This window comes from Schistocerca serialis, chromosome 7 (assembly GCF_023864345.2).
Source record: "Schistocerca serialis cubense isolate TAMUIC-IGC-003099 chromosome 7, iqSchSeri2.2, whole genome shotgun sequence".
Lineage (NCBI taxonomy): Eukaryota > Metazoa > Arthropoda > Insecta > Orthoptera > Acrididae > Schistocerca > Schistocerca serialis.
In genome coordinates, this window is record NC_064644.1 from 138,246,506 (window position 1) to 138,274,323 (window position 27,818).

The 27,818-nt window shown below is 44.0% G+C and overlaps 1 protein-coding gene across 1 annotated transcript in view; it reads right to left on the reverse strand.

Moving 5' to 3' along the window:
• LOC126412934 (head-specific guanylate cyclase-like) overlaps positions 1-27,818 on the reverse strand; it is a gene marked incomplete at its 5' end in the record, with an annotated part of 516,083 nt that overhangs the window by 110,771 nt on the left and 377,494 nt on the right. Inside the window, 2 exons of the mRNA XM_050082825.1 lie at positions 3,400-3,742; positions 11,211-11,553. Of these exons, the coding sequence (XP_049938782.1) occupies positions 3,400-3,742; positions 11,211-11,553 (686 nt within the window). The remainder of the gene's footprint in view (positions 1-3,399; positions 3,743-11,210; positions 11,554-27,818) is intronic.

The following is a 27,818-nucleotide window of genomic DNA, read 5'->3' on the forward strand; positions in this document are numbered from 1 at the left end:
AAACGTTGTCTTTGCAATGTTAAAGCCGGTCTAACTCTCCGAAAGTCGGGTGTGTACAGCATTTTATGCAAATGTCACTCGTCTTACGTGGTGCAGACTATTAGAAGATACGAGGAGAGATGCGTGGAACATCAGCGACACACCCGAGTAAAATGGCCAAGTAAATCAGCTTTCGCCGAGTACTGCCTTCAGTATAATCATGAAATCAAATACGAGGCGACTAGTTTCATTGTACAAACACTAAGTTACAGGGACGGTGTAATTAAACAGTGTATAGAAATAAAAGTTCACCCTTGGTAGCTGAGAGCTCAGCACGTCGGAATGTTATGCCTAACGGCCCGGGTTCGATTCCTGGCTGGGTCGGAGATTTTCTCCGCTCAGGGACTGGGTGTTGTCTTGTCCTTATCATCATTATTTCATCCCCATGGACACGCAAGTTGGCGGGCCGGGGTGGCCGAGCGGTTCTACGCGCTACAGTCTGGAACCGCGCGACCGCTACGGTCGCAGGTTCGAATCCTGCCTCGGGCATGGATGAGTGTGATGTCTTTTTTAGGTTAGTTAGGTTTAAGTAGTTCTGAGTTCTAGGGGACTGATGACCTCAGCAGTTAAGTCCCACAGTGCTCAGAGGCATTTGAACCATTTCTTTTTTTTTTTTTTTACACGCAAGTCGCCGAAGTGGCGTAAAATCGAAAGACTTGCACCTGGCGAACTGTGTACCCGACGGGAGGCTCTAGTCATACGACATTTACATTTGTCGAAATAAAGATATCGGAGAACCTGATATACAGGGACAGATGGTTCATTTTAAATATGGTTTGGACTCTGGCACTTACACAATTGAAATTGTGACGTATCGGTTCCGTCACATTTGCGAGCTGCTTGGAATACCCGCTCACTGGGTCCGACGCGAGCTGCGCGCTTCGCCGCGCGGTATTTACGTCGACCGCAACTGGTCAGTGGGCGCACAGTGGCCCGCTTCGGCGGTGACGATGTCGGGGGAGGTCTGAATTTTCGTTGAGCGGCAACAGGAAAACATCTGCTGAACAAGCTCCGCCGTGCAGACACTGTTTGCAACGTGCCCCGACGCGAGGACATGTGAGGCCCTTCATCGGACTTTCCAGTCGGCATATGGTTTTGAGGCGTCGTCTGTTGTTAGGCTATCTAGTAACTGTTGCATGTCATGATGCAGTGGTTTAAGTACGTTTGATGAACTTCGATTCTCTCAGCTTAAAAGGTGATTCTGTTTGATACAACTGCTTCCTATTGATTACTAATTTATAGTGAGATGTTCTGCGTTATGTCGCATAGCCTACTGAATGGCCATTGTTGAGGGTTGATTCAACAATTGTCGTTATTGGTTACTTTTCCTATTTCTAGTTTTTTCACTCTTGCTCATGTTGTGCACCTCCATTCAAACTAAAGTCTTGCTTCACTCCTTTGGTTGTTGAGTTACGAAGCTGATCTTGTGTAACTACCATCATCAGTTTGAAATTGTACGTGAATTTCTTTTAATTGTGTAATATTACATGTGTTTAGGTGAGCTGTTCAGCTGTATATAGTTTGTGCTGAGGAGATGTGAATTTCCTTGCTTGGCTGGCTAGTCGGTGGCGTTAGGATGCGATGAGGTGCAGTGAGTGTTTCAGCTTTTCAAAAATGGCTCTGAGCACTATTGGACTTAACATCTGAGGTCATCAGTCCCATAGAACTTAGAACTACCTAAACCTAACTAACCTAAGGATATCACACACATCCATGCACGAGGCAGGATTCGAACCTGCGACCGTAGTGGTCGCGTAGTTCCAGACTGTAGCGCCTAGAACCGCTCGGCCATTAAGCTATTCCTAAAATATTCACCCAACCATGTAAGTGGTGGTATCTTGCGTTTTTCTAATCATTGTGCATTAAGGTTGTTATTGATGTTGTTATGGACAGTGGTAATGAAACAGTAAGACCTTTTCAATGTCGTTGCGCAAAACGTCTCATCCCGGCACCATTATGAACACATATTGTAACAGAAATGTCACCAGTTATGACATTCATCAGATTTGGGAAATGCTGAGGGAATGTGTAGCATATGAGAGTGGTATCTAAAAAGCAAAAGTTTATCAAAAGGCATAGCGGGCGTCAGGAGTCTAGCTCAGCAGTGGCAGACAACTAGTAGTTCGCGGTGGGTTTGGAGCAAAGGCAGCGAGTGCATGTAACAGCACAACTCGTAACGTCTAAAGAATACGACTTGGTTGGACATAGAAATATTGCACATTAAATGGAAAGAACATCTCGACTGAATTACCGGAAACAGACCACTACACAGAGTCATTAAATGTATTCGCAGTAGCGAATATGGACAACAATCAGCTGTGAAATGGAATGCCGACAATGAAAACTTTTGCCTCACAGGTACTCGAACCCGGATCTACAGCTTATCGCGAACGGTCCCCTTCTTATTTGGCTGTCCGTGGCCAAGTCACTGCCAGACCAAAACTTCCATGCGCCGTTAACCGTGAGTCTACAACCAGTATTGTACTGTATGGAACTGGGGACCTAGAAACGACGGAGGGGCTTCGTGCCCACCGTACTCCCCAGTGGTTCACAACCCCACAACAGACTACAGCATTCGACTCACCCCACCGCCACCACACCAGACCCTCAGTGGACTCCCACCCCCCTTCCCTCCCCCGTCCCCTCCGCCGGGAACGTCTCGTACCAGACGAGTGTAACCCCCAATGTTTGCATGGTGGAGTGATTATGGTGTAGCGTACATGGAGAAAGTATCGCCGACATAGTGTAACTGAGGTGGAATAACGGCAGATGTAAAGCCGCCTAAAAACTATCCACAGACTGGCCGGTACATCGAACCTCGACACTAATTCGACGTGAGGATTTGTGCCAGGGACTTGCACGCCTTCCCGCCCGCAAAACAGTGCGTTACACCGCACGGCTAACCGGGCGGGCTCTACAACCTGGCCGGCCGGAGTGGCCGAGCGGTTAAAGGCACTACAGTCTGGAACCGCACGACCGCTACGGTCGCAGGTTCGAATCCTGCCTCGGGCATGGATGTGTGTGATGTCCTTCGGTTAGTTAGGTTTAAGTAGTTCTAAGTTCTAGGGGACTTATGACCACAGCAGTTGAGTCCCATAGTGCTCAGAGCCATTTGAACCATTTTCTACAACCTGGACTCGTAGACCTGTTATGTATATTTCCGCACAGCTGACACATTTTACTTGAATGTAGGTTGCCTGGTGTCGGCGAATAAATACAATATTGCACTTCCTGTTTTATTCTGAATTACGATGCCAAGATCCTTTGGACATGCATGCATTTCCAAAGGAACTTAGCATCGTAAATCAGAACAAAACGGACACTGCAATATCCTCCTACAGATAGTGGTCGCCAGCTCACCTCGGCAGGCCCCTCGGTCTTGATGGCGAGCAGGAAGGGCGTGTTGGCGCGCGCCACCAGGTCGGCGAAGCGCAGCTGCACGCCGCGCGGCCGCCGCAGCTCGAAGTGGTGGTGCAGCGCGCGCCCGCGGCTCCGCAGCTGCGCAGACAGCAGCCGCACGAAGGCGGCGCCCACCTGCGTCAGCTGCAGCTGGCGGTCGAGCACCATGTGCCACGGGAAGGCGCGGCAGAACGAGCGCACGTCCAGCGGCAGCGCCGACGCCGACTCGGACAGCCGCGGCGGCTCCCCAGCCTCCGGCCCCTCCGACTGGTCCACAGACGCTCGCCGCGGAGTGATGGTGTACCTGTGAAGCAGGAGACTCTCTTTCACTGACTGTCCAATCTCTCACTCTAGCAGACCATCTGGTGCCACCCAGAACCTTATTTTATGTCACATCGTAACTTCTCCATCCCCCATCGCCTACAACCACACCAGTAGCGGTCAAATGCCATCGAAACTTAACAATCTACCACCGACCACAAACGCTATCAAAACTGGAAATACTTGCCTGCGGTTAGTTATCCGCAATCCTTAATTTTAGGGACCGATGACCGTAGCAGTCTGGTCCCTTTAATCCCACAAACAAACCAACCAACCTTAATTTTTCTGTCTGTCTGTCGATATTTGATTTTACTATCTCATACTGAACGGTTTCGGCCAGTGTTACCGGTATTCAGATCCGTTTAAGGAAATAATATTAAATGATACTTGGTTTTATAACACAGTAAGATATAGCAAGTTCGAATTACTCCGTCTATTATGACTTCAACGCCCCTTAATGACTAAACTTTTTCCTGATTTCCTTAATATTTTCGCTAAAGCTATCTACGTAACGTGTTACTTAAACAAGATGGCCCCAGGAAACTCCGACGACGGATAATGTGTTGTTCGGGAAGGCAGCTTTCAAGAAGGGGGACAATTCGAGAAACGCATAGCTTGGGTGCTGGAGATGGTTGGTTGGTTGTTTTGGGGAAGGAGACCAGACAGCGAGGTCATTGATCTCATAGGATTAGGGAAGGACGGGGAAGGAAGTCGGCCGTGACCTTTGAAAGGAACCATCCCGGCATTTGCCTGGAGCGATTTAGGGAAATCACGGAAAACCTAAATCAGGATGGCCGGACGCGGGATTGAACCGTCGTCCTCCTGAATGCGAGTCCAGTGTCTAACCACTGCGCCACCTCGCTCGGTAGGTGCTGGAGAGCGAAGTCCGAGAGTGAAAGGGTGTGACGGTTTGCTCCGATCCATTTTGTTGTCTGAATAGGTAAGGTATGCAACCCTTTAGCTAACTGTATATTGCCGACTGACGAACTGAACGTGATTACATTCCTGCACATGTACCACATTCTTCCACACAGCCCTTGTGCGAATCCTACTCCACGTCTTGTGTGGTCTACCAATGCAGTAATATTGTTGACAGCAGTGCTACCTGCACCAGTAGACAGCTGCGGAAATTATCGACATGATACTTGCGTATAGCAAAGAGGATTGCAATGGGAGAGCTGCTGCAAGATTGTAGGCGGAACGTTTTCCAAACAAAAGTACTCCACACATTCCACGTTCGTGGCCACCGATAGATGCCACATAGAAACGGAAGTTGCACGTAAGTGTTTTCTGCCTGAAGTGAGTCCATTGTGCAGCTATACGGTAGCACTTGGTGCTTGGTACTTGCGAAAACTATCACCAGTCTCCTGTTTGTCCTCTGGTAGGTGCTAAAACATGATGTGGGTCGTCCACCCTCTGCTCGACCACTAAGTTGGAGGAGGATATGCTGACGAAATTAGGAAAGGACCCAGCCACCAGCACCCAGCAGATGGTACAGGTGCTGCATACGGGTAAAATTACCATTTGGCGTGTTGTCCATGACAACTGGCTTTATTCATACCATCTGTATGGAGTCCATGTATTACAGGAGGCGGACTCTCCATGACAGGTACAGTTTGCATAGTGGTATTTACAACAACGCATACTCTATTCACAATTCCTGAGCTTGGTGCTATATCTCGTTTACTAGAGATAGCATATTAAACTTGAACAGCACCCACGTTTGAGCGGACGAAAATCTACGTGCTCAGATCATTCAAAATCAATAACACAGGTTCGCTTTTAACATCTGGCTGGGATAATCCGTGACCATATCATTGCCCCATTATGTTCTTCCAAGGAAGCCGGCAGGACCGATCTAATTCATATTTATTAGAGACGTTGTGCTTAATCTACTAGCTGTAGCGCCACTAAACGTTCGAATGGACTTGTGGCTGTAACACGACGGAGCTCCAGCACTCGTTGATGTCGATGAGCGGAATCATTTCAATGTAGCATGTCCCAGTCGATGGATTGGTGAAGTTGGACCATCTCCATGGTTGGAACGGTCGCCAGATATGTCACCTCTAGACTATTTTCCGTCGCGCAGCGTGAAGAGTATGGTATATGACACGTCCGTAATGCTAGCGGACGAAATTTCTGCTCCAGGGAGCGATTGTAGTACTTCAAAAACAGCTGCACTTACTGGCTTATATGCGTGAGGAGCAGTATCACCGATGCGGGCTCTACATTGAGGTACGCTTTTCGAAAGCGTCTAGAATGTAGACAGCGTCATGCGCTACTCGTGTTGAGTATATTGACTTATAATGGAACGCACACCCATCTCATATTTCAAAACTCTCTGGCGTCCAAGCCGTGGTTTACCGGATATGGGTTTCTCCTTGAAAATCGATCAGTGTGCCATCCCGCACAACATACTAAGCGCAGTGTGTGTCTTTGTGGGACGCCCTGCATGTGCCGAAATTTTACATAAAATATTTATACTTAAATTTATTATTCAGATAACACACTAGTTTTTATAATTAGTTTTACTACAAGTTACACTAAATAGAAGATACAGCTAGTTAAGTTTACGATGACGATACCTAGTGCAAAAACATTTGGAGCTAATCAGCAGAATCTGAAACATTGTTACCGCTCATTCTAAACCAGTCATTCCACATTTTTTGAGAACGAACTCTGTGTTAAGCCACTAATTGAGATTTAGAATAAAGCACAGTTACGTAAAATAATTATCTATATGCCACTTACACTCGTAGGTATGATATTCCCAATGCAGGTGGATAAAGTAATTCCATACACTTTTCTAAATTATTAGATACCGCATTCATCGTAAAAAAAAAGTTCTCAATATTTACACTCTATTCCGAGTAGAAAAGTTAGCCTAGGGGCTTCCCAATAACTGATATACTAATTTTTTCATACAACAATCCTTAGACACTCGGACGTCACTCAAAACCAGCAGTTGCGCCGAGTTGTGGTGGAACTAACAAGGATCTATATTCTCCCGGTGTTTGCTCAAAGGATAGTTATGCATAAGTTGCCTTCGAATATACCACCATCTGCAAAATCTCAGTAATACCGAAGTCTAAAATATTTCGAGTTATGTGAGCCGTCCAGGCTTTCATCCTATCTATTCTCCTCGAGAGAACGTACCTTTTGGGCGCTCGTGATGCGGTCGCGAGGTGGCGGGCACGAAGTAGGATCGGCCCAGCGAACGTATGAAATAGTTAGGCTGGTAGTGGACACGAGAGGCACCCTTCGTGGCGAGGACTGTCACTACGAAAACGTCCATTCCGGTCGGTGACTGCTGTATTAGGCGCGTTTTGGGGGTGGTCTGCGTGGCTAAGAAGTTTGGTGGTTGTCAGCCGATTATTATGTTATTGCAGGTCCTGATTTGTGACTACTTTTCCGATGCTGTTGGACAAATTCAACTGACTTAATAACGTGATATCGTTGTATTTACGTCATTTGCTGGAGACACGTTTCATTGTTTATGTGAATAAAACTTTGTGTGCAGTAAAAGGTAAATGAAGTTCTCCCTTCTCCGAGGTCCAGTCATCACACTTCTTCCTTTATGGCCGTTGTGACAGCATTCAGGTGCCGATGTGTCCCCTTGTCATTATTCATTAAACTCAAATTAATGGATACATTGTCTACATTGTGTTGTGGTTATAGGATGCTTCGCCTGTCATATCATTTAAGTGAGATGTTGTTGTGGGTTGCGATTTTCATTAATGACTGGACTAAATGGACTACTGGAGTGTACTTTTATCTGGTGCACTGTGGCAATGCAGTACGTGAACTGTGAGGTTTAGTGTAAAAATTAGTTCTGTTCTCTGCCACATTCAATTATTTTCTTCAGTAAATTTTAATGCTACCACTGATTTTTGATAGTATTTCATTAACGTTTGTTTCAATAACTGTGTACAAACTACGTCAGTAATTCTGCCATTGGGCTTCTGGTTATATGCGAGTGCCGACCTGGTTATAAGCGCCAGTAACATCTCGAAGCAGCAAAATACAAGTCACTGTCCCAACGATACAACTTTGAGGCGAATGAATGTTTAAAACTGAGCACACGTAAATTGGGGTTTTGGGTACATTTTTTTCAGCAAACGCCATCAAATAGCAAGTAAGGCTTTCAGTTTAAAGACTTGCTGCCGAGGATGCGACTGAGACATATAATTTACCGTTGGTGGCTTTAGGTTTTCTAATCCTGAACGGTGTTTGGGGAACACGTAAGAAGCAGTAAACATGAACATCGTTCAGTATTAGAAAAGATGGTAAGATTGCAAAGTGCTTTTACTTCAGTGTGCTGCAAGACCATAAGATTTGCGTCACCAGGTAAAATCCTCGGGAGAAGCGTTAAGTGAACAAAGTGATTTTGCACATAGTATTCAGTATCAAATTTTTAATGATATGTGTTATCCTTCATCAGCATTCTTTACCATGTGTCAGGTGCAGCGGCCGACGACACACTGGCAGTGGTGAGCTTGACAGAATTGTAGATACGTCAATGAGATGCTGTTTTTGACCAAACATTTACGCAGTACTCTTTATGATATTTTAATAAGAAGGAAGGGACGACACATCTTAATAATTTTAGCTGTTTCTCTCTAAAAAAAAACAACATTAACCATCTAGGAAGTTGGCTGTAACATTCAAAATAACATTATTTGAAGACTGAATTTTTAATTCCGTTATAAAGTTTAAAGGGTAGCATCACAGTCATCCTGTGTGTATCAGAGAGACGCCATGTTGAGAGCATTAATAGCAACCTGACGCAGCTTCATCAGTAGAAAGTGATGACTCGGTGTTGTGTGATGTCCTTAGGTTAGTTACGTTTAAGTAGTTCTAAGTTCTAGGGGACTAACGACCATAGATGTTAAGTCCCATAGTGCTCAGAGCCATTTGAACCATCAGTAGAAAAGACCGACACAGCATGTCATGTCTCCACTTGCCTGAGACCTTGCTGACTTAGCTGCTCTCTGGTCATAGACGTGTCTTGGTGGCTCGCTAGTAAAGAGACAGATTAAAAATACAGAGGTTCTGCTTTCGATCCACAATCAGTTCTACGATTTTCAACTGCCACTTCTCACTTCTTTCACCTCTGGCAATATTTTTTGATGCGAAAAATGTCGAGTTGAACCAGGGTTCGGATTCCATGGTAGACTCTATGTTCCTATACAACTGGGGGGGTTAGTCAGTTCGAAGATTGGAGAAAGACAAGGGGCCATGCCTAGTAAAGCACTGTGGTGCTCAAAATCATCTTCGGATTCATGACTGCTTCTTTTGAAAAGAGACAGAGACGTAGAACGAGGGGCAGTTGCCTCATTAAAAAAAACACTCACTAGGTATTCAAAACCCAGCCCTCCCCTATTTAGTTTATATTTTGATTTCCTTTGAAGTTATTACAGTTTAATCTAATAATAAAAATGAAATATCAGAAACTTGTTTTCCTTGATTGTACTTAATTCTCGCCGTCTAGTCACTGTTCATCTAAGGCTAAATTTTACAGCGTCCTTTATTTTTCTTACTACAACCGTTCCAAACAAAGTTCAGGGACTGTAGAAGGTAATGGGTTGGGAGAAGCATCACTGTTCAACGACCATCCACTGGTGCAGTTATGAGCGTCAGTTGATATCATTCAATAAGACTGCTTGCTGCACTATCCAGCATATATCACTGATGGGACTGCCATCACCTGATGCTGCCAGCCTAACTTTTCAGAGTGGATTACTTGGACGATACAACCTTCACTGCAAACCACTGCTGAGCCTAAAAACTTTCTGAAACCAAGCTCGCATAAATGTTTCTTTATTTAAAACAAACGGTTTCGACAGACTTTGCTGTATCTTCAGGTCTTAAAAAAACATTTTTTATTAAATGTGTTCTTTTCAAGTTGGAAATAACGCCCAGTTATCATGTGGATAAAAAACAGCACATTGTAAAAGGTATCTCGCAAATGAAATATTTAAAAACATACAATACCTTTTGTAGCTGGCTTTATATACCACTCACAGTGGACATTAGGCCATCTAAAACGGAGTATAAAATATGTTATACGCTGTTTCAGGTGGATCTTAAATGTTTAGAATACGTCCAGCTCACGTAACCAGTTGTGCTGCTGTGTACTGTGTTTTTGTATCGTAAGAATTACCTGTGAGCGAGTTATGTATGGACATGGCCAGTTGGCCGGCCGGAGTGGCCGTGCGTTTCTAGGCGCTACAGTCTGGAGCCGAGCGACCGCTACGGTCGCAGGTTCGAATCCTGCCTCGGGCATGGATGTGTGTGATGTCCTTAGGTTAGTTAGGTTTAATTAGTTCTAACTTCTAGGCGACTGATGACCTCAGAAATTAAGTCGCATAGTGCTCAGAGCCATTTGAACCATTTTTGAACATGGCCAGTTGCACACGGTGCTTTATGTTTTAAAATATTTTAGTTATGACAAACCTTTCACTACGTACTGTTTTTCATTGATATGACAACTTGGCGCGAGGTCCACCATAAAATGAAGACCAAAGACTGTCGTCTTAGCGCCCATGCTTCCCAGTGGATGTGGACTGGGAGCATCGCTGTATGATCACAAAGTCTAGGGAAAGTATATGGTTGCAACATGAGCGTCACTATAAAGTTCCTCCTGCTCCCCACTGGTGCAGTCTGCAGCTCGTGGGCTAGTAGCTAGCGTAGCTGCCTCTGGATCGTGGGGTCCCATGTTCGATTCCCGGCGGGCTTGGGGATTTTATCTGCCTGGGGACTAGGTGTTTGTGTTGTCCTCATCATTTCATCATCATCCTCGTCATTAGTGGCTAGATTGGATTGGGGAAAAAATTGAGACTTCGTACGTGCGCTGATGACCGTGTTGTTGACCGCTCAACACAACAATCATCATCATTATCATCACCCACCGGTAAACCTCCCGCTTGGGATGAGGGGCTACCACGACCACGATAACTACTTTACACCTGCCTTTCCACCCTACATTGGGACCTACAAAACCGGGCACTGGCGATTCTACTACCCTATGTATTTCTAGCCTAGGAAAAAGGGATTTAAGAAAACCACAGTAAGAACAAGAAGATTATCTGAAACTTCATGGCAGATTAAAACTGTGTGCCGGACCGAGACTCGAACTCGGGACCTTTGCCCTTCGCTTCTGTTAAGTTTGGAAGGTAGGAGACGAGGTACTGGCAAAAGTGAAGCTGTGAGGACGGGGCGTGAGTCGTGCTTGGGTACCTCAGATAGTAGATCACCTGCCCACGAAAGACAATGGTCTCGAGTTCGAGTCTCGGTCCGGCATTCAGTTTTACCTGCCAGGAAGTTTCATATCAGCGCACACTATGTTGCAGGGAGAAAATCTCATTCAGGGCACATGAAGTTTAAGAGTGCGTAGGACTACGACGGCATTGTGTTAACGGGACGGTGGGGACGTGGTGTGCGATGCTGACCTGAAGCGGCGGCAGTCCGCCGGGTCCCTGGTGACGACGACGTCGGCCGGCGTGCCGTAGAGCGTGTCGGCGACGGCGCGCAGGCAGCCGGCCAGCAGGAAGGCGGCGGCGGGCCGCTCGCACGACACGAGCAGCGTGTGCGCGCCGTCCTGCGACTGCGAGAAGACGAAGCCGGCGCGTGCGCGCGCCTTCTCCTGCAGCACGTCGTGCACGCCGTCCAGCTGGGCCAGGAAGTCGCGCAGCGAGCCGCCCAGCGCGCGCCACGCCACCACCACGCGGCCCGGCGCGCTCGCCGCCAGCTGCGCGCCCAGCAGGCGCACGCCCTCCAGCGCCGCCTCCGTGCCTGCCGGAAACACGCGCGCGATCACGTTACTCTGCGTCGTGGGAGGCCCCGACGAGGCGCCAGAGACGCACGCGAAACTTATACTGATGTGCCAAAACATTATGACCACTGCCCACCGCGAAATTGGATGCCGTCTGGCGGTGTTGTGGGCACGAAACGAAAGTGTGTAAGCGGAGCGGGAGCAGACACGGATGAGGTGTCACCCTTGGGAATAGGCTTCAAATTGAGAAATCCATTGCAGTGCAGAAAGATATTACGCAGAGCCTGTGAAAGAGTATCTCGAAAACGGCGAAGCTGTTCGAATGTTAACTTGCTACTGTCATGAACATCTACGGATAAAGGTAGAAGGACAGTGAAACTGCCACTGGGAGCTAAATGGCTGGACGTCCACGACTCTCCACAGAACATCGGGGTCGGATGCGTCTCTGCTCTGTAAAGCAGGATAGATGTTGATCGTGGCATCTCTGCCGAAAGAGCACAATGTTGGTTCACGCTCAAGTGTTTCAGAGCTCAAGTGTACACCGTACATTGTTGAACATAGGGCTCCACAACAGATCATCCCTACTTGTTTACATGTTGACCCAACGACATCGTCAGTTACGATAGCATTGGGCACAGGACTATCGGGATTCGACAGCCGGTCAATGGAGACGTGAAGGGTTTCCGGGTGAATCACGTTCTTGCTACAGTAGGTCGAAGGTCGTCTCCACCCGATCGGGTGTCAGCATCTCACGTTCTACAGCGAAGTCCCACCTACGTGTTCCCATTCCACCCTCTAAGATTTTGCCTTAGCAGCCCGTGTATCTTGGTTAATTTTCACTTCTCGCTGTTTCCTCCTACAAACTCTGGCGACAAGATGGCACACGTACTGCAGACGACAGTCTCTGATGTACTGCACATATTGTCTGTCCGTTGATAGATGGCGTCAATTGTGACAGAGCTGCTTTTGCTTTTTTCTATCTCATACTTTACAAAACATTTCTATGGCTGATTTCGCCTGCCTTGCGTTTCCGTTCACACAGAGGACGAGTGTCAATTCTGCGAATAGCACTGGGCGCGGACTTCTTGAGATTTTGTGGGCTACACTGCGCCCTTGGCGTCATCACCGTCCAAAATGCTTTCACAGTTTCCTCACATCTGTGTATGCCTGCACTTTAACATGGGAAATCAAAATCTATGTAGCTATGTGTTAGCAATCACTAATAATAATTTGTATTTCATTATCAATTGGGAATTATTTTGTTCCAATTTAATTTGTTTATCTCTTAAAGGATTTCCTCGAGTCATACGACAGTCTAGTTGAAACTGTTATGTAACGTAATAGAAAGTAAAGAACACAATATTTGTTGGAAAAGACAATGCTGTCACATACATGAGCTTTCCTTCACATGCTAAAAACTCACTTCCTAAATTCAAACGTTAGTCATATCTGACATGACCTTAAATTTACCACATTATTCTATTCTGCAACCAGTTCATTTAGCCAGGTGATCATTGCAATCTCCTACTCTTCATCATTTCCGAAGCGTTTAGAAAATTTCTTTCAGTTTATAAACAAAGGTGGCAATCGCTAGGACCAAGGTCCATACTCAACAGTGGATGGTCAGAAAGTACAGTACAGTTTGATCCAACAATTCTTGAGATGCAGCAACAGTGTGATGGCGGGCATTTTCGTGGGGAAACAGAAATGATTTTTTACCCCCTGTTTTGGACGTCGGGCCACAGTTTTCATAGAGACTTACTATAGAGATTTGCACTGATTTACCTTCCTTAATGAACGTGAAGCATAAGAAAATAGCATCGGAATTCTGAAGCTCATATCCAAACATGGCAAATGTTGGAAAGTAGAAGGTTTTTATGTAGGGAAGAAAGCTTCATTTGTGTAACAGAATTGTTGTTTCTAGTAAAAATCATGTTTTCCATTTTATACGCCTAAAGGTTATTTTTTTTTTGTATGATACTTGTACTGACATATGACACAAATAACTTAGTGGAAACATTTTTGGTGTTCTGTTCTTGACAGTATTTGAATTTCTGAGTTTCCTGGCAAGGTTAGATGACATCTATTTTCTTTGCTATCTCTTTTCATGTTTGTTATCGTGAAGGGCTATATCTTGGTACTTCTGTGTTTGTCTTCCAGGTATGGCTTTCATACACACAGGTAGCCATTACAGTGGACATGTCAATACTTATAACAAATGCCATTTTATTTTTGTCCCTTTTTCCAGCTGACAGTAATGTGAATCTACATTTTAAGAATACGCGGTTGCAAGGTAAGTGACCACGATACATCGTTGCTCTTTACCCTCATCGCTTTGAAATGTTTGGCTGTGGCGTCCAGAAGCAGAAAAAAATGTTATTCAATTTTCCAACTGAATTCTTTTCTCTTGAGTTTAAAATTAGGAAATGCTCTGCTACAGTTGGACATTTAGCTAAAGTGGACGCCAACGTGAGATTACCAAATAGAAAACAGGTTCCACTTTCTTCCAATGACAATGTTCTTACATCTGGTTTTAAAGGTAGAGCTCCGAAACAAATGTTATCACCCAGTAGACATCATTCACCTCATTTTTTCCAGTGAGTTTCGAACAATATTTTTCAGAGACCATGTATTACTATATTTTGGTTGTTACCTGTCAATTCCTTTAGCTTGAAGTCAATACAGTTGATTAATTAGGATAGATTCTTAACAGCTAGTCATCTTACATGCTGAATTTTTTCGTGTTTGATCTCTAAATAGGACCCATAAAAGTGAGACAATGTCTTTCATGGTACTAGAGGGAGCTGTAGAGGGCAGGAAATGTTGAGGAAGACTGAGATTGGAACACATCCAGCAAATAATTGAGGTCGTATGTCGCTAGTGGTTCTCTGAGATGAAGATGATGGCACAGGAACGGAATTCATGGCGGTCCATATGGAACCAGCCATAAGACTGAAGATTCACAAAAAAAAAATGATTAATTAAAATAAAATCAGAATATTTCATCTCGTACTTAGTGCAGCAGTAGTCCACTCATACTCGTCAGTTGCAGCTTAATAAGTCGATTTTTGATTGTGGAAGATATCTGTGAAATCAGTGCAATTGTTTATATTTTGTTACATGTTACTGAAACCGTGTCAGCCCGCTTCTCGTGGTCGTGCGGTAGCGTTCTCGCTTCCCACGCCCGGGTTCCCGGGTTCGATTCCCGGCGGGGTCAGGGATTTTCTCTGCCTCGTGATGGCTGGGTGTTGTGTACTGTCCTTAGGTTAGTTAGGTTTAAGTAGTTCTAAGTTCTAGGGGACTTATGACCACAGCAGTTGAGTCCCATAGTGCTCAGAGGCATTTGAAACCGTGTCACTCTTCAGAAGTTTCAGTCTTGCCCAAAATAATGATAAACACCAAGGCCATAATTATTATTTACTGAGAGACAAGTACACGTCTGGGCGGTTGTTCGATTAAAAAGAACTACTAGTCCTCAAGGTCTGTATTTACCAAACGCAAGACGTAACTTCGTTACGTAAACACATGCATACAAAAACATTATTAGGAACACAGAGAGGTAATTGCCAGAGAAATAACTACGTTGGTGCTGAGAGTCGTGAAATAGTCATAATGTGATTATTGTGTTATATTATGGATTTTGATAACTACTGCAACTGAAACTGTGACGCTATAATATTGTTTTGAAATATTATTATAGCTATAACATTGATTGTGAAGCTCAGTTTATTTTCTCTTGTCTACTGCCAAACATAAGTGCAGACATTTGCTGAGATGATCACAAAACTTGTTACAAGAAAGGAACTCAAGTTGCTACAATATGTTGGTATTGTAAAACACAGAAAACAAGTCATTTGTGAAAATAATAGGAATGTATGTGTAAACATGTGTAGAAAATTACATTAGGTAACCCAAATATTCGAGAAGGCTCCAAGGGAGTTTGAATCATTTAAAAACAGTGATTGTAATCTAAAAATAAAACTGACATTTTGCCACAGGAACAGTGGTCTTCTTCCGTGTAAATTGTTGTACTTTGCTGTAGCGGATATATTTATATTTCGTCATGCCGTATCACCTGCATTACGTTCATTCACCCATGACAAGTATTTTACAAAATGACGTGGCTCTGTATTCAAAAAGCATTTATCCTAAATGTTTGAAGTTCCTTATTTTATTTCACAGTTGGCTCAGTGTTCCTTACTATCCATAATTTACAGAAATTATGGGAATCGTATTTGCCTAGTCATCAAAACGTTCTCGGTCCTGGGTTCAAACACAGCAAATTCTTAAGTTAGAAATTACACTGGCTGAATAATACTGGTATAAAAAGTAACCCTTGGTCTGTCAACGGCGTTGTAAAAGTGGGCGGGGAAGTGGACAGAGTATGAGGGCAGTTTTTGCCCACGGCATTGACAAACAGCATATGGATGCAGAACGAAATGAAAATCACTGAATTAAAGACACTGTGTGTCCATATGACATGTGGCCTGTAATAGAAAAGTGTTATAATGATCTCTCTATTGACAGAATATTCTGCTTAGTCCGCCATTCAAATCTTCGGTATGGGAGTGTATTTGTCAGAAAAATATTGAAAACTCAACGAAATAAAAACACACTAAAGGTCACACGTTGAATGTCGGAGGTTTGAATGTGGTAGGGAAGCTAGAAAATCTGGTAAGAGAAATGCCAAGGCTCAGTCTAGGTAAAGTGGGAGCCTGTGAAGTGAAATGGATAGAAGATCAGGATATATGGTGTGCTGAACATAGGATAGGACTCAAACAAATATAAGCTTCAATAGTGCGATTCAAATTTGGGGCTGAGGGGGTATCAGTGATAAATTTCGCTTATGATAGTGCAATGCTCAGTGAAAGATATAAAGAATTACAGGACATGTTGAATGGAATAATCAGCCTAATTAGGAGAGAATATACAGTACGTGTAAATCGAAGAAAGAGGAAAATAATGAGAAGTACCACAACTGACAATAGCATAAAACGCAGGCTAGTACTGGCACAGAGGGCTTTCCTGCCCAGAAGAAGTCCGTTAGTGTCGAACATGAGACTTAATATTTAATCTGCTGAAGAAGTTTTTGAGAATGTATGTCTGTACTCTATACTGTAATGTAGTCAATCATGGACTGAGGTAAAACCATAAAGGAAGAGCGTCGGAGAGCTTATTGATATGGTGCTATAGCAGGATGTTGAGAATTTCGTAGATTGAAATTGTAAGGAATGAGGAGGTCCTTCGCAGAATCGGCGAAGGAAGGAAAATATGGAAAACACCGACAAGGGTAAAGGACAGGATGACAAGACATGTGTTAAGACGTCAGAGAAAAGTCTGTATGGTATTAGAGCTCTAGACCGTAAAAGCTGCAGGGAAGATAGCGGTTGAAGTACACCTGCCAAATAGTTAAGGCCGTAGGATGCTACTGCTACTCTGAGATGAAGAGGTTGGCACAAGAATGAAAATCATGGCTGGCAGCATCAAACCAGTCAGAGAACTGAGGGCTCAAAGAAGTCTTCATTTGAAGCCATAACATTTCGAGCCATTATATACTCATTTTCTATAAATGACAGTTTTAGCGCAACGTTTTGGAAATTTCCATGAATAAGTATTAAATTATGAATTTAACGGTGAAGAGTGCTGTAAAATGCAAATTTTAGTATGTAGCACAGATCCGATAAACGTTAACTACAACCAAAGGTCATGATACAAACAAAACTATCTGCCCCTAACACTCTGTAGAAACGAAAGTCTGAACTATTAAGCAGATATATATGCCAGTTCTCCGAACGCTGCAGGTTTTCTTGCCTTCGTATTCATTCTAATTTTGTATTAGACAGAGTGAAGGACGCCAATCTATAGATTAATAGTAATCTATCTATATTTACATGATTTTAAAGTTAAATGCTCGGCTTGAAAATAAAGTGACTTCTTTGGGAAATATATACTAACATTTTTAACAACAATTTTAATTCCATAACATCCACCCAAGATCCTATGTAAATACCAATATTCACATACCTATGTATATAGGAAGATAAATAATTCCCAAAACACGGAGAAATTGATAAATGTGTTAATGAGACAACCGCAAGTAACATTAATAGCTTGTACAGGATGTAGACACCGGAAAAAGAATGGGAACACATTCATTCAGGTTCACAAAATAGTTTTGATTCCCGCTAATATCGATACCTTTTATCATTGTCTCGTTTCGGAGCTTCATTTGGATCGAGCTGAGAAACATATCAGTTCACTAATAGCCAATATATTTAAAACACTTACACGCAGATATCCAAACCCACCCATGGAGACGAGGTTAGCAGGCAGATAAAAATAAAGACGTCGCTAAAAGAAAAAAAGCGACGCAAAGGGTCCTGGCGGTCAGTACGAGTTTCTCTACGCTCACAGTTACATTACGCCAAGCGTGTTAATTCCAAGAGGATCGTGTTTCTGGGGGAGAATCAAATCCGATATTATGGTACCAGACCTACCGTAGAGCACCAGTTTGTAACGCCAGAACCCATTTTAAGGTGAACATATCACAAATAACCAGTGCGAGTTAACAATCGGACGGAAGAGTAAGTGGAAGAGAAATTTTGTAACTAATAGCTGTTCTGTTGCAGATTCTGAGGAGTTAACTCTTTGAGGAGCCACTGCTAGTTTGATATTATTTTTATGTGGCCAGTGTCTGCCAGCTGCATATTCTGACACTCTAGCACTCATGGTATCAAAGGTAGCCCATCTTCACTGAGAAACATGGCCCCTGGCTGAGGTATGTAACCGTCTGCCTTTCGATAGTCATGAAGCAGCTTGTACCGCTACTAAACCTGTCTCTCTCCTAATACCCAGGAGAGACGTTTTGAGACAATTTTTATTCCTGAGGATCTTGTCAGTACTTGTTCTCAGAGAAATTTCATTATAAATATTTTAGCATGCTAAACGTGATTGTTTCCAACTCTTCAAGACATGTGCTTTTCACTGTTGAAGCCAATACCTCCATGTAAATTTTCTGACACGAGTAGCACGAACTTGTCTTTTCCGACAAGGGCCTGTTTTCCGTATAGCCTTAACAGGTCACATCCGTTTATAAAGGCTCCGAGAACGAGCACTGCCATATCATATTCGCGATCATCATAACGACCTAGCACGTGGTGTGACTGTACTGTGTACCATAGAGGACACAACACTATAACATCATACATAGCCACCAATCTCGATGAGAGAAGTTATATGTCACACTCTTTAAGGTGTCATTACGAAACTGAAACGGAAGTGAACATAGGGGTGGGATGTGGAACGTGCTAGAGTTAGCATGGACAAATAACAAAGTCAAAAAATTTATTAATGACAATCTAAAGCAGGGCCGCACAAACACGGAAAACCGCAAGCGTGCAAAGCGAGTTCCAGCGAGTGCCTGCACAGTGCATCCGTTCAACTCGGCGTACTTCGCCTCAACTCGGCTTGCTAGGTGAGGCCGAGGCTGTGCGCTGCCGAATGCGCTGCCAGACGGCTTAGTCAACATTGGATTACGTAAGCGCAAGACAATTACCGGAATAATGGGACCATCTGCTCCAAAAAAGGGGAAAATTGCCGAAAGTCAATTTAAACCGGAATGGGAACTCTCCTACTTTTTTGTGCGTTGTGACGATAAAGTCAAATGTCTATTCTGCGGTACACTAATTACGTGTGTCATAAAATCATCTATTTACATCTACATCTACATTTATACTCCGCAAGCCACCCAACGGTGTGTGGCGGAGGGCACTTTACGTGCCACTGTCATTACCTCCCTTTCCTGTTCCAGTTGCGTATGGTTCGCGGGAAGAACGACTGTCTGAAAGCCTCCGTGCGCGCTCTAATATCTCTAATTTTACATTCGTGATCTCCTCGGGAGGTATAAGTAGGGGGAAGCAATATATTCGATACCTCATCCAGAAACGCACCCTCTCGAAACCTGGCGAGCAAGCTTCACCGCAATGCAGAGCGCCTCTCTTGCAGAGTCTGCCACTTCAGTTTGTTAAACATCTCCGTAACGCTATCACGGTTACCAAATAACCCTGTGACGAAACGCGCCGCTCTTCTTTGGATCTTCTCTATCTCCTCCGTCAACCCGATCCGGTACGGATCCCACACTGATGAGCAATACTCAAGTATAGGTCGAACGAGTGTTTTGTAAGCAACCTCCTTTGTTGATGGACTACATTTTCTAAGGACTCTCCCAATGAATCTCAACCTGTTACCCGCCTTACCAACAATTAATTTTATATGATCATTCCACTTCAAATCGTTCCGCACGAACACTCCCAGATATTTTACAGAGGTTACTGCTACACGTGTTTGTTCCGCTATCATATAATCATACAATAAAGGATCCTTCTTTCCATGTATACGCAATACATTACATTTGTTTATGTTATGGGTCAGTTGCCACTCCTTGCACCAAGTGCCTATCCGCTGCAGATCTTCCTGCATTTCGCTACAATTTTCTAATGCTGCAACTTCTCTGTATACTACAGCATCATCTGCGAAAAGCCGCATGGGACTTCCGACACTATCTACTATGTCATTTATATACACTCCTGGAAATGGAAAAAAGAACACATTGACACCGGTGTGTCAGACCCACCATACTTGCTCCGGACACTGCGAGAGGGCTGTACAAGCAATGATCACACGCACGGCACAGCGGGCACACCAGGAACCGCGGTGTTGGCCGTCGAATGGCGCTAGCTGCGCAGCATTTGTGCACCGCCGCCGTCAGTGTCAGCCAGTTTGCCGTGGCATACGGAGCTCCATCGCAGTCTTTAATACTGGTAGCATGCCGCGACAGCGTGGACGTGAACCGTATGTGCAGTTGACGGACTTTGAGCGAGGGCGTATAGTGGGCATGCGGGAGGCCGGGTGGACGTACCGCCGAATTGCTCAACACGTGGGGCGTGAGGTCTCCACAGTACATCGATGTTGTCGCCAGTGGTCGGCGTAAGGTGCACGTGCCCGTCGACCTGGGACCGGACCGCAGCGACGCACGGATGCACGCCAAGACTGTAGGATCCTACGCAGTGCCGTAGGGGAACGCACCGCCACTTCCCAGCAAATTAGGGACACTGTTGCTCCTGGGGTATCGGCGAGGACCATTCGCAACCGTCTCCATGAAGCTGGGCTACGGTCCCGCACACCGTTAGGCCGTCTTCCGCTCACGCCCCAACATCGTGCAGCCCGCCTCCAGTGGTGTCGCGACAGGCGTGAATGGAGGGACGAATGGAGACGTGTCGTCTTCAGCGATGAGAGTCGCTTCTGCCTTGGTGCCAATGATGGTCGTATGCGTGTTTGGCGCCGTGCAGTAGAGCGCCACAATCAGGACTGCATACGACCGAGGCACTCAGGGCCAACACCCGGCATCATGGTGTGGGGAGCGATCTCCTACACTGGCCGTACACCACTGGTGATCGTCGAGGGGACACTGAATAGTGCACGGTACATCCAAACCGTCATCGAACCCATCGTTCTACCATTCCTAGACCGGCAAGGGAACTTGCTGTCCCAACAGGACAATGCACGTCCGCATGTATCCCGTGCCACCCAACGTGCTCTAGAAGGTGTAAGTCAACTACCCTGGCCAGCAAGATCTCCGGATCTGTCCCCCATTGAGCATGTTTGCGACTGGATGAAACGTCGTCTCACTCGGTCTGCACGTCCAGCACGAACGCTGGTCCAACTGAGGCGCCAGGTGGAAATGGCATGGCAAGCCGTTCCACAGGACTACATCCAGCATCTCTACGATCGTCTCCATGGGAGAATAGCAGCCTGCATTGCTGCGAAAGGTGGATATACACTGTACTAGTGCCGACATTGTGCATGCTCTGTTGCCTGTGTCTATGTGCCTGTGGTTCTGTCAGTGTGATCATGTGATGTATCTGACCCCAGGAATGTGTCAATAAAGTTTCCCCTTCCTGGGACAATGAATTCACGGTGTTCTTATTTCAATTTCCAGGAGTGTATATTGTGAAAAGCAATGGTCACATAACACTCCCCTGTGGCACGCCAGAGGTTACTTTAACGTCTGTAGACGTCTCTCCATTGACAACAACATGTTGTGTTCTGTTTGCTAAAAACTCTTCAATCCAGCAACACAGCTGGTCTGATATTCCGTAGGCTCTTACTTTGTTTATCAGGCGACAGTGCGGAACTGTATCGACCGCCTTCCGTAAGTCAAGAAAAATAGCATCTACCTGGGAGCCTGTATCTAATATTTTCTGGGTCTCAAGAACAAATAAAGCGAGTTGGGTCTCACACGATCGCTGTTTCCGGAATCCATGTTGATTCCTACATAGTAGGTTCTGGGTTTCCAAAAACGACATGATACTCGAGCAAAAAACATGTTCTAAAACTCTGCAAGAGATCGACGTCAGAGATATAGGTCTATAGTTTTGCGCATCTGCTCGACGACCCTTCTTGAAGACTGGGACTACCTGGGCTCTTTTCCAATCATTTGGAACCTTCCGTTCCTCTAGAGACTTGCGGTACACGGCTGTTAGAAGGGGGGCAAGTTCTCTCCCGTACTCTGTGTAGAATCGAATTGATATCCCGTCAGGTCCAGTGGACTTTCCTCTGTTGAGTGATTCCAGTTGCTTTTCTATTCCTTGGACACTTATTTCGATGTCAGCCATTTTTTCGTTTGTGGGAGGATTTAGAGAAGGAACTGCAGTGCGGTCTTCCTCTGTGAAACAGCTTTGGAAAAAGGTGTTTAGTATTTCAGCTTTACGCGTGTCATCCTCTGCTTCAATGCCATCATCATCCCGGAGTGTCTGGATATGCTGTTTCGAGCCACTTACTGATTTAACGTAAGACCAGAACTTCCTAGGATTTTCTGTCAAGTCGGTATATAGAATTTTAGTTTCGAATTCACTGACCGCTTCATGCATAGCCCTCCTTACGCTAACTTTGACTTCGTTTAGCTTCTGTTTGTCTGAGAGGTTTTGGCTGCGTTAAAACTTGGAATGAAGCTCTATTTGCTTTCGCAGTAGTTTCCTAACTTTGTTGTTGAACCACGGTGGGTTTTTCCCGTCCCTCACAGTTTTACTCGGCACATACCTGTCTAAAACGAATTTTACAATTGCCTTAAACGTTTTCCATAAACACTCAACATTGTTAGTGTCGGAACAGAAATTTTCGTTTTGATCTGTTAGGTGGTCTGAAATCTGCCTTCTATTACTCTTGCTAAACAGACAAACCTTCCTCCCCTTTTTTATATTCCTATTAACTTCCATATTCAGCGATGCTGCAACGGCCTCATGATCACTGATTCCCTGTTCTGCACTTACAGAGTCGAAAAGTTCGGGTCTGTTTGTTATCAGTAGGTCCAAGATGTTATCTCCATGAGTCGGTTCTCTGTTTAATTGCTCGAGGTAATTTTCGGATAGTGCACTCAGTATAATGTCACTCGATGCTCTGTCCCTACCACCCGTCCTAAACATCTGAGTGTCCCAGTCTATATCTGGTAAATTGAAATCTCCACCTAAGACTATAACATGCTGAGAAAATTTATGTGAAATGTATTCCAAATTTTCTCTCAGTTGTTCTGCCTCCAATGCTGCGGAGTCGGGAGGTCGGTAAAAGGAGCCAATTATTAACCTAGCTCGGTTGTTGAGTGTAACCTCGACCCATAATAATTCACAGGAACTATCCACTTCTACTTTACTACAGGATAAGCTACTACCAACAGCGACGAACACTCCACCACCGGTTGCATGCACTCTATCCTTTCTAAACACCGTCTGTACCTTTGTAAAAATTTCGGCAGAATTTATCTCTGGCTTCAGCCAGCTTTCTGTACCTATAACGATATCAGCTTCGGTGCTTTCTATCAGCGCTTGAAGTTCCCGTACTTTACCAACGCAGCTTCGACAGTTTACAATTACAAGTCTATATCTGGTAAATTGAAACCTCCACCTAAGACTATAACATGCTGAGAAAATTCATGTGAAATGTATTCCAAATTTTCTCTCAGTTGTTCTGCCACTAATGCTGCTGAGTCGGGAGGTCGGTAAAAGGAGCCAATTATTAACCTAGCTCGGTTAAAGGCACTACAGCAAATTGCATTCAGAAAAGTATAGCGATATAATAGGGGATGCCAGAGAGGAAGAATTACGGAAGTTGCAAACTCTTGCAGAAGAGAATTCTATATCTACAAACGTGGTTTGTTGCAAGTACTTCAGCATGTATATTTTGGTTAAAGGTCATGCGAAACGAAATAACATTTGTTTAGATTCCTTAGTTTTCGTTTTCGCATAAATTATTTCTAACATATCTTTTTTTCTCAACTTTAGGGTGAATAAGATGAGGGGTGTTGTGAAGGACTCTCAGAGCTAGTTACAAAGTTTCTCTACGTTCAACAAGAGCTGGGAGGCCATTTATGGACGGGCCATTAATAAAAAGGGTTATGTTGGACATAGTAGAGACAATGAATCCCACATTAGCTCCCACGTACAGCAGAATACCACTTTACAGATTGACAATACATCGGAGAATCAACGACATTGCTGAGAATTTGCATGAACAACTGGCAGCCAAAATTGAAAACTTCCTAGCGTACTCCATCGCACTTGATGAGTCCACGGATATTAACGACACGACTCATTTAGCAATATTTTTGAGTGGCGTGAACGACGACCTACATGTAACGGAAGAGCTCCTGGATATGATTTCGTTGAAGGACACTGTTACAGGGGCGGATATTTTAGCAGATGTTGAAATGGCAGCTGAGGGAATACAACTCCCTTGGGAAAAGCTGTTTTCCGTAACCACAGACGGGGCACCAGTAATGTGCGGTAAAGCAAAAGAATTTATTGGCCTACTGAGGAACAAACTTAACATGCCGAATTTACCGTCCGTTTATTGTTTTGCGCACCAAGAGGCTCTTTGTGCGAAAGTTATCGGTCTTCAAGATGTGATGAAGGTAGTGGTGCGTATCGTGAACTACATTCGTTCTCATGGACTCACTCATCGTCAATTCAAATAATTTTAGATTTCCTTTGAAGAGGAGTATCCAGATATTCCCTACCACGCTGAGGTGCGCTGGCTGAGCAAAGGGAAAGTGATTTCCCGAATTTTTCCACTACGCCACACTGTGGCTCAGCTTTTGGTGAGCAAAGGACGTCCGGAGCCACTTTTTCATGACCCTGAATGGGTAGCTGATTCAGGATTTTAAGCAGACATTATGGCTCTCCTAAATGATTTAAGTCTGAAACTCCAAGAGGAAAACAATCTCATCAACGATATGATCAGCAAAATAAACGCTTTCCAGTATAAACTGAAGCTCCTCAAAAACAACCTTTCAGAGGAAAATACGCAACACTTTCCTGAACTTGGTAAGCGAGATATAAATTGTACCTTTATTAAAACAGCCTGATTTTTATAACCGCTCTAATCAAAACGGTACTATGTTTTTGTTTGACAGCATCTGCGCAGGAAAGAGCGCGCTTTGAAAAATACATCGAGGTGCTACAATCTCTTGAAAATGCGTTTAACGACCGATTCCATGTAATGTGCCGGTATATGACATACAGCTAAATAAAGGAGATTGCGTTACATATGCAAGTGTAACATTACATTAAAACCCATAGTACACATTACTTGTTTATTAAAATCTATCGCATTTTACTACTTCGAAACAACGGCTTACATTACTTTCATTTATTAACATTGGCTTTGTTATTATTTCGGGCAATTACCTATCTGCAGCCAATTCTCGATGTTGAAAGTGCGCCTTCAGATTTACATTTCGAACTAATTGATTTGCAAAGCGATGTTCACCGAAAGGATGTGTTTTACAATACAAAAGGTTTGCTCCAATTCTACCAGAATTTGCCGAAGGAAGAATTTCCCAAGTTACACTGAGAAGCAGCGAAGATTATTTCTATGTTTGGTTCCACTTCTGTATGTGAAAGGTTTTTTTCTCTTCTGTCTTGTACAAAAACTAGATGGCGTACGAGTATTTCTAATTGTAATTTAAAAAATTCTCTCAGAACTGTTGTCGGCCAATCTCTTGTTCCAGATCTTAGTAGCATAATTGCAAATAAAATAAAGAGCACATAGGAAGATACATTTGTGTTGAAACCAAATTTAAAATTGTTACCATTACAGTTATTATATAAATCTCTTTTGTACCGGTACACCAAACTAAACTCTCCACCTAGTGTGCATTAGTATTTGGCAACGACGAAGATAACAGGGTAAAAGCTTTGAAACAGGTCGAGACAGGCGGCGCGAGCGACACAAGCTAAGGAAGTGAGAGGCAGCGCTGTTGCGCAAAGCCGAGGAGTGGGGGGGGCTGCACCGTCGTCAACATAGCGCAGCCGTCTTCTGCACTCTGTACTGTGCGATGCACCGGTGCATGCACCTTGTGCGGCCCTGCTCTAGAGGTTCACTTCTCACTCGAAGCATCTCCTTACAATAATCAAGATAGCATAAGTTAATAACTCAGAGTAATAAGGTACATAAATTGCATGTCAATTAGTAAATTACAGTTCAGGTAGAGAGCTCAGCCAGCGCTCCAGCAGTCACGCGATAACTGCCTGTCTTCTCACTCTGCAGTGTTGTTGCCTTGTTGATGCTCCGCTGACTTCTAAGGGTCCAACCTTCACTTAAATCTTCCTCACACGGGACGTGTTTCATATCGCTAAACACACCAGATATAGTGTACATCGTGCCTGCTGCAAGCTCTTAAACGGGCTGCTACATCTCACGAAAAGTGGTTTGCAACCTCAGCAGTCTTCAACGGCAGTTCGCGGCATGTGGCGCGTAAATGTGACCTGCGAAAAACGACGTTATCTCTTTTAGCGACTCTCGAAGAAAAGCGGAGGAAAGCACAAAGAACATATCGGACCCATCGATGGCTTGAACAGTGATTAATGCTGTATAAGGGTCTGACATACAAACTAGTAGAAATTTTCGTTATCTCAATTAAATATTCACAAGAACTTTGGTTCTAAATTGAATTTCGTTAAAGTATAGCGTCTACCGTCACTCTGTGCGTGCGTAATATCCAAATTCTCGATGTTTTATTGACTGCTACCACTCTGAAGAGACGTACTTCGGCAAGTAGATTTCAAGATTGGGAATTCTCTCGTATTTTCATTTGAATGGAAGGCGGAATTTTCTTCGAAGTTACTCACCATAATCGAAAAAGGTATTTACCGACAAGACACGAATACGAGGAGTGCATAAAACGAAAAGCAGATATTTTAATCCACGATAGGGAGTAATATGTGGTAGAGATGAGTTGTAGATGGTTAAGTGGTTTACGTATTGTTATTAATGGGGGTAGGACGTAAAACGGGCCGACTTGGAGCAGGAGAGGCATCACAGGACATTTTAATTTCCAGTGTCTATACTTTTACAAATAAATTCATAAAACTTCCTCAGCATCACCAGGAAGGATTCAGGATTCACACTCATTGCACTGAGAGTTCGAAAACATAGCAAAATAATTTTTTTTTAAGTACGAAATTTCATCATTGTTTCCCTTACTAATGGCTGCATTTGTTGCTATAGGTACACTTTACTTCATACTTTAGAGAGATTCTTCAATGAATTTTGCACAGCATACATACCATACTCACAGGTGTATGAAACTGTAGAAAGATGTTTAGAAAAAAACACAAATTTATACCTAAATATCTCAATTTTTACGATTGTTTTTAATAGATTTGGAAAATTCTAGAGTTTCAGACACCTTTAAGTATGGTTTGTATGCTGTGCAAAATTAATCGAAGAGTCTCTCTTACTTATGAAGAAAAGTGTACCTTTAGCAACTAATACTGTCATTAGTAAGTGAAAAAAATGATGAAATTTCACATGTAAAAAAAATAATTTTGTTATGTTTTCGAACTTCCACTGCTATGAGCGTGAATTCTGAATTCTTCCTGTCATGCTGACAAAGTTTTATGAATTTATTTCTACAAGTGTAGACAGTAGAAATTAAAATGTCCTGTGGTACTTCTCCTGCTCCAAGTCGGCCCGTTTGACGTCCTATCCCCCTTAATGGCCACGATCGTGAAAGTGATTATCAAGGTGATTTGAAAGATGAAGAGTTTATATATATAAGTGGGAGACCCTATGTTTGAACCGAGTGAGGTGGCGCAGTTGTTAGCACACTGGACTCGCATTCGGGAGGACTACGGTTCACTTTCTCGTCCGGCCATCCCGATTTAGATTTCCCGTGATTTCCCTAAATCGCTTTACGCAAATGCTGGGATGGTTCATTTGACAGGGCACGACC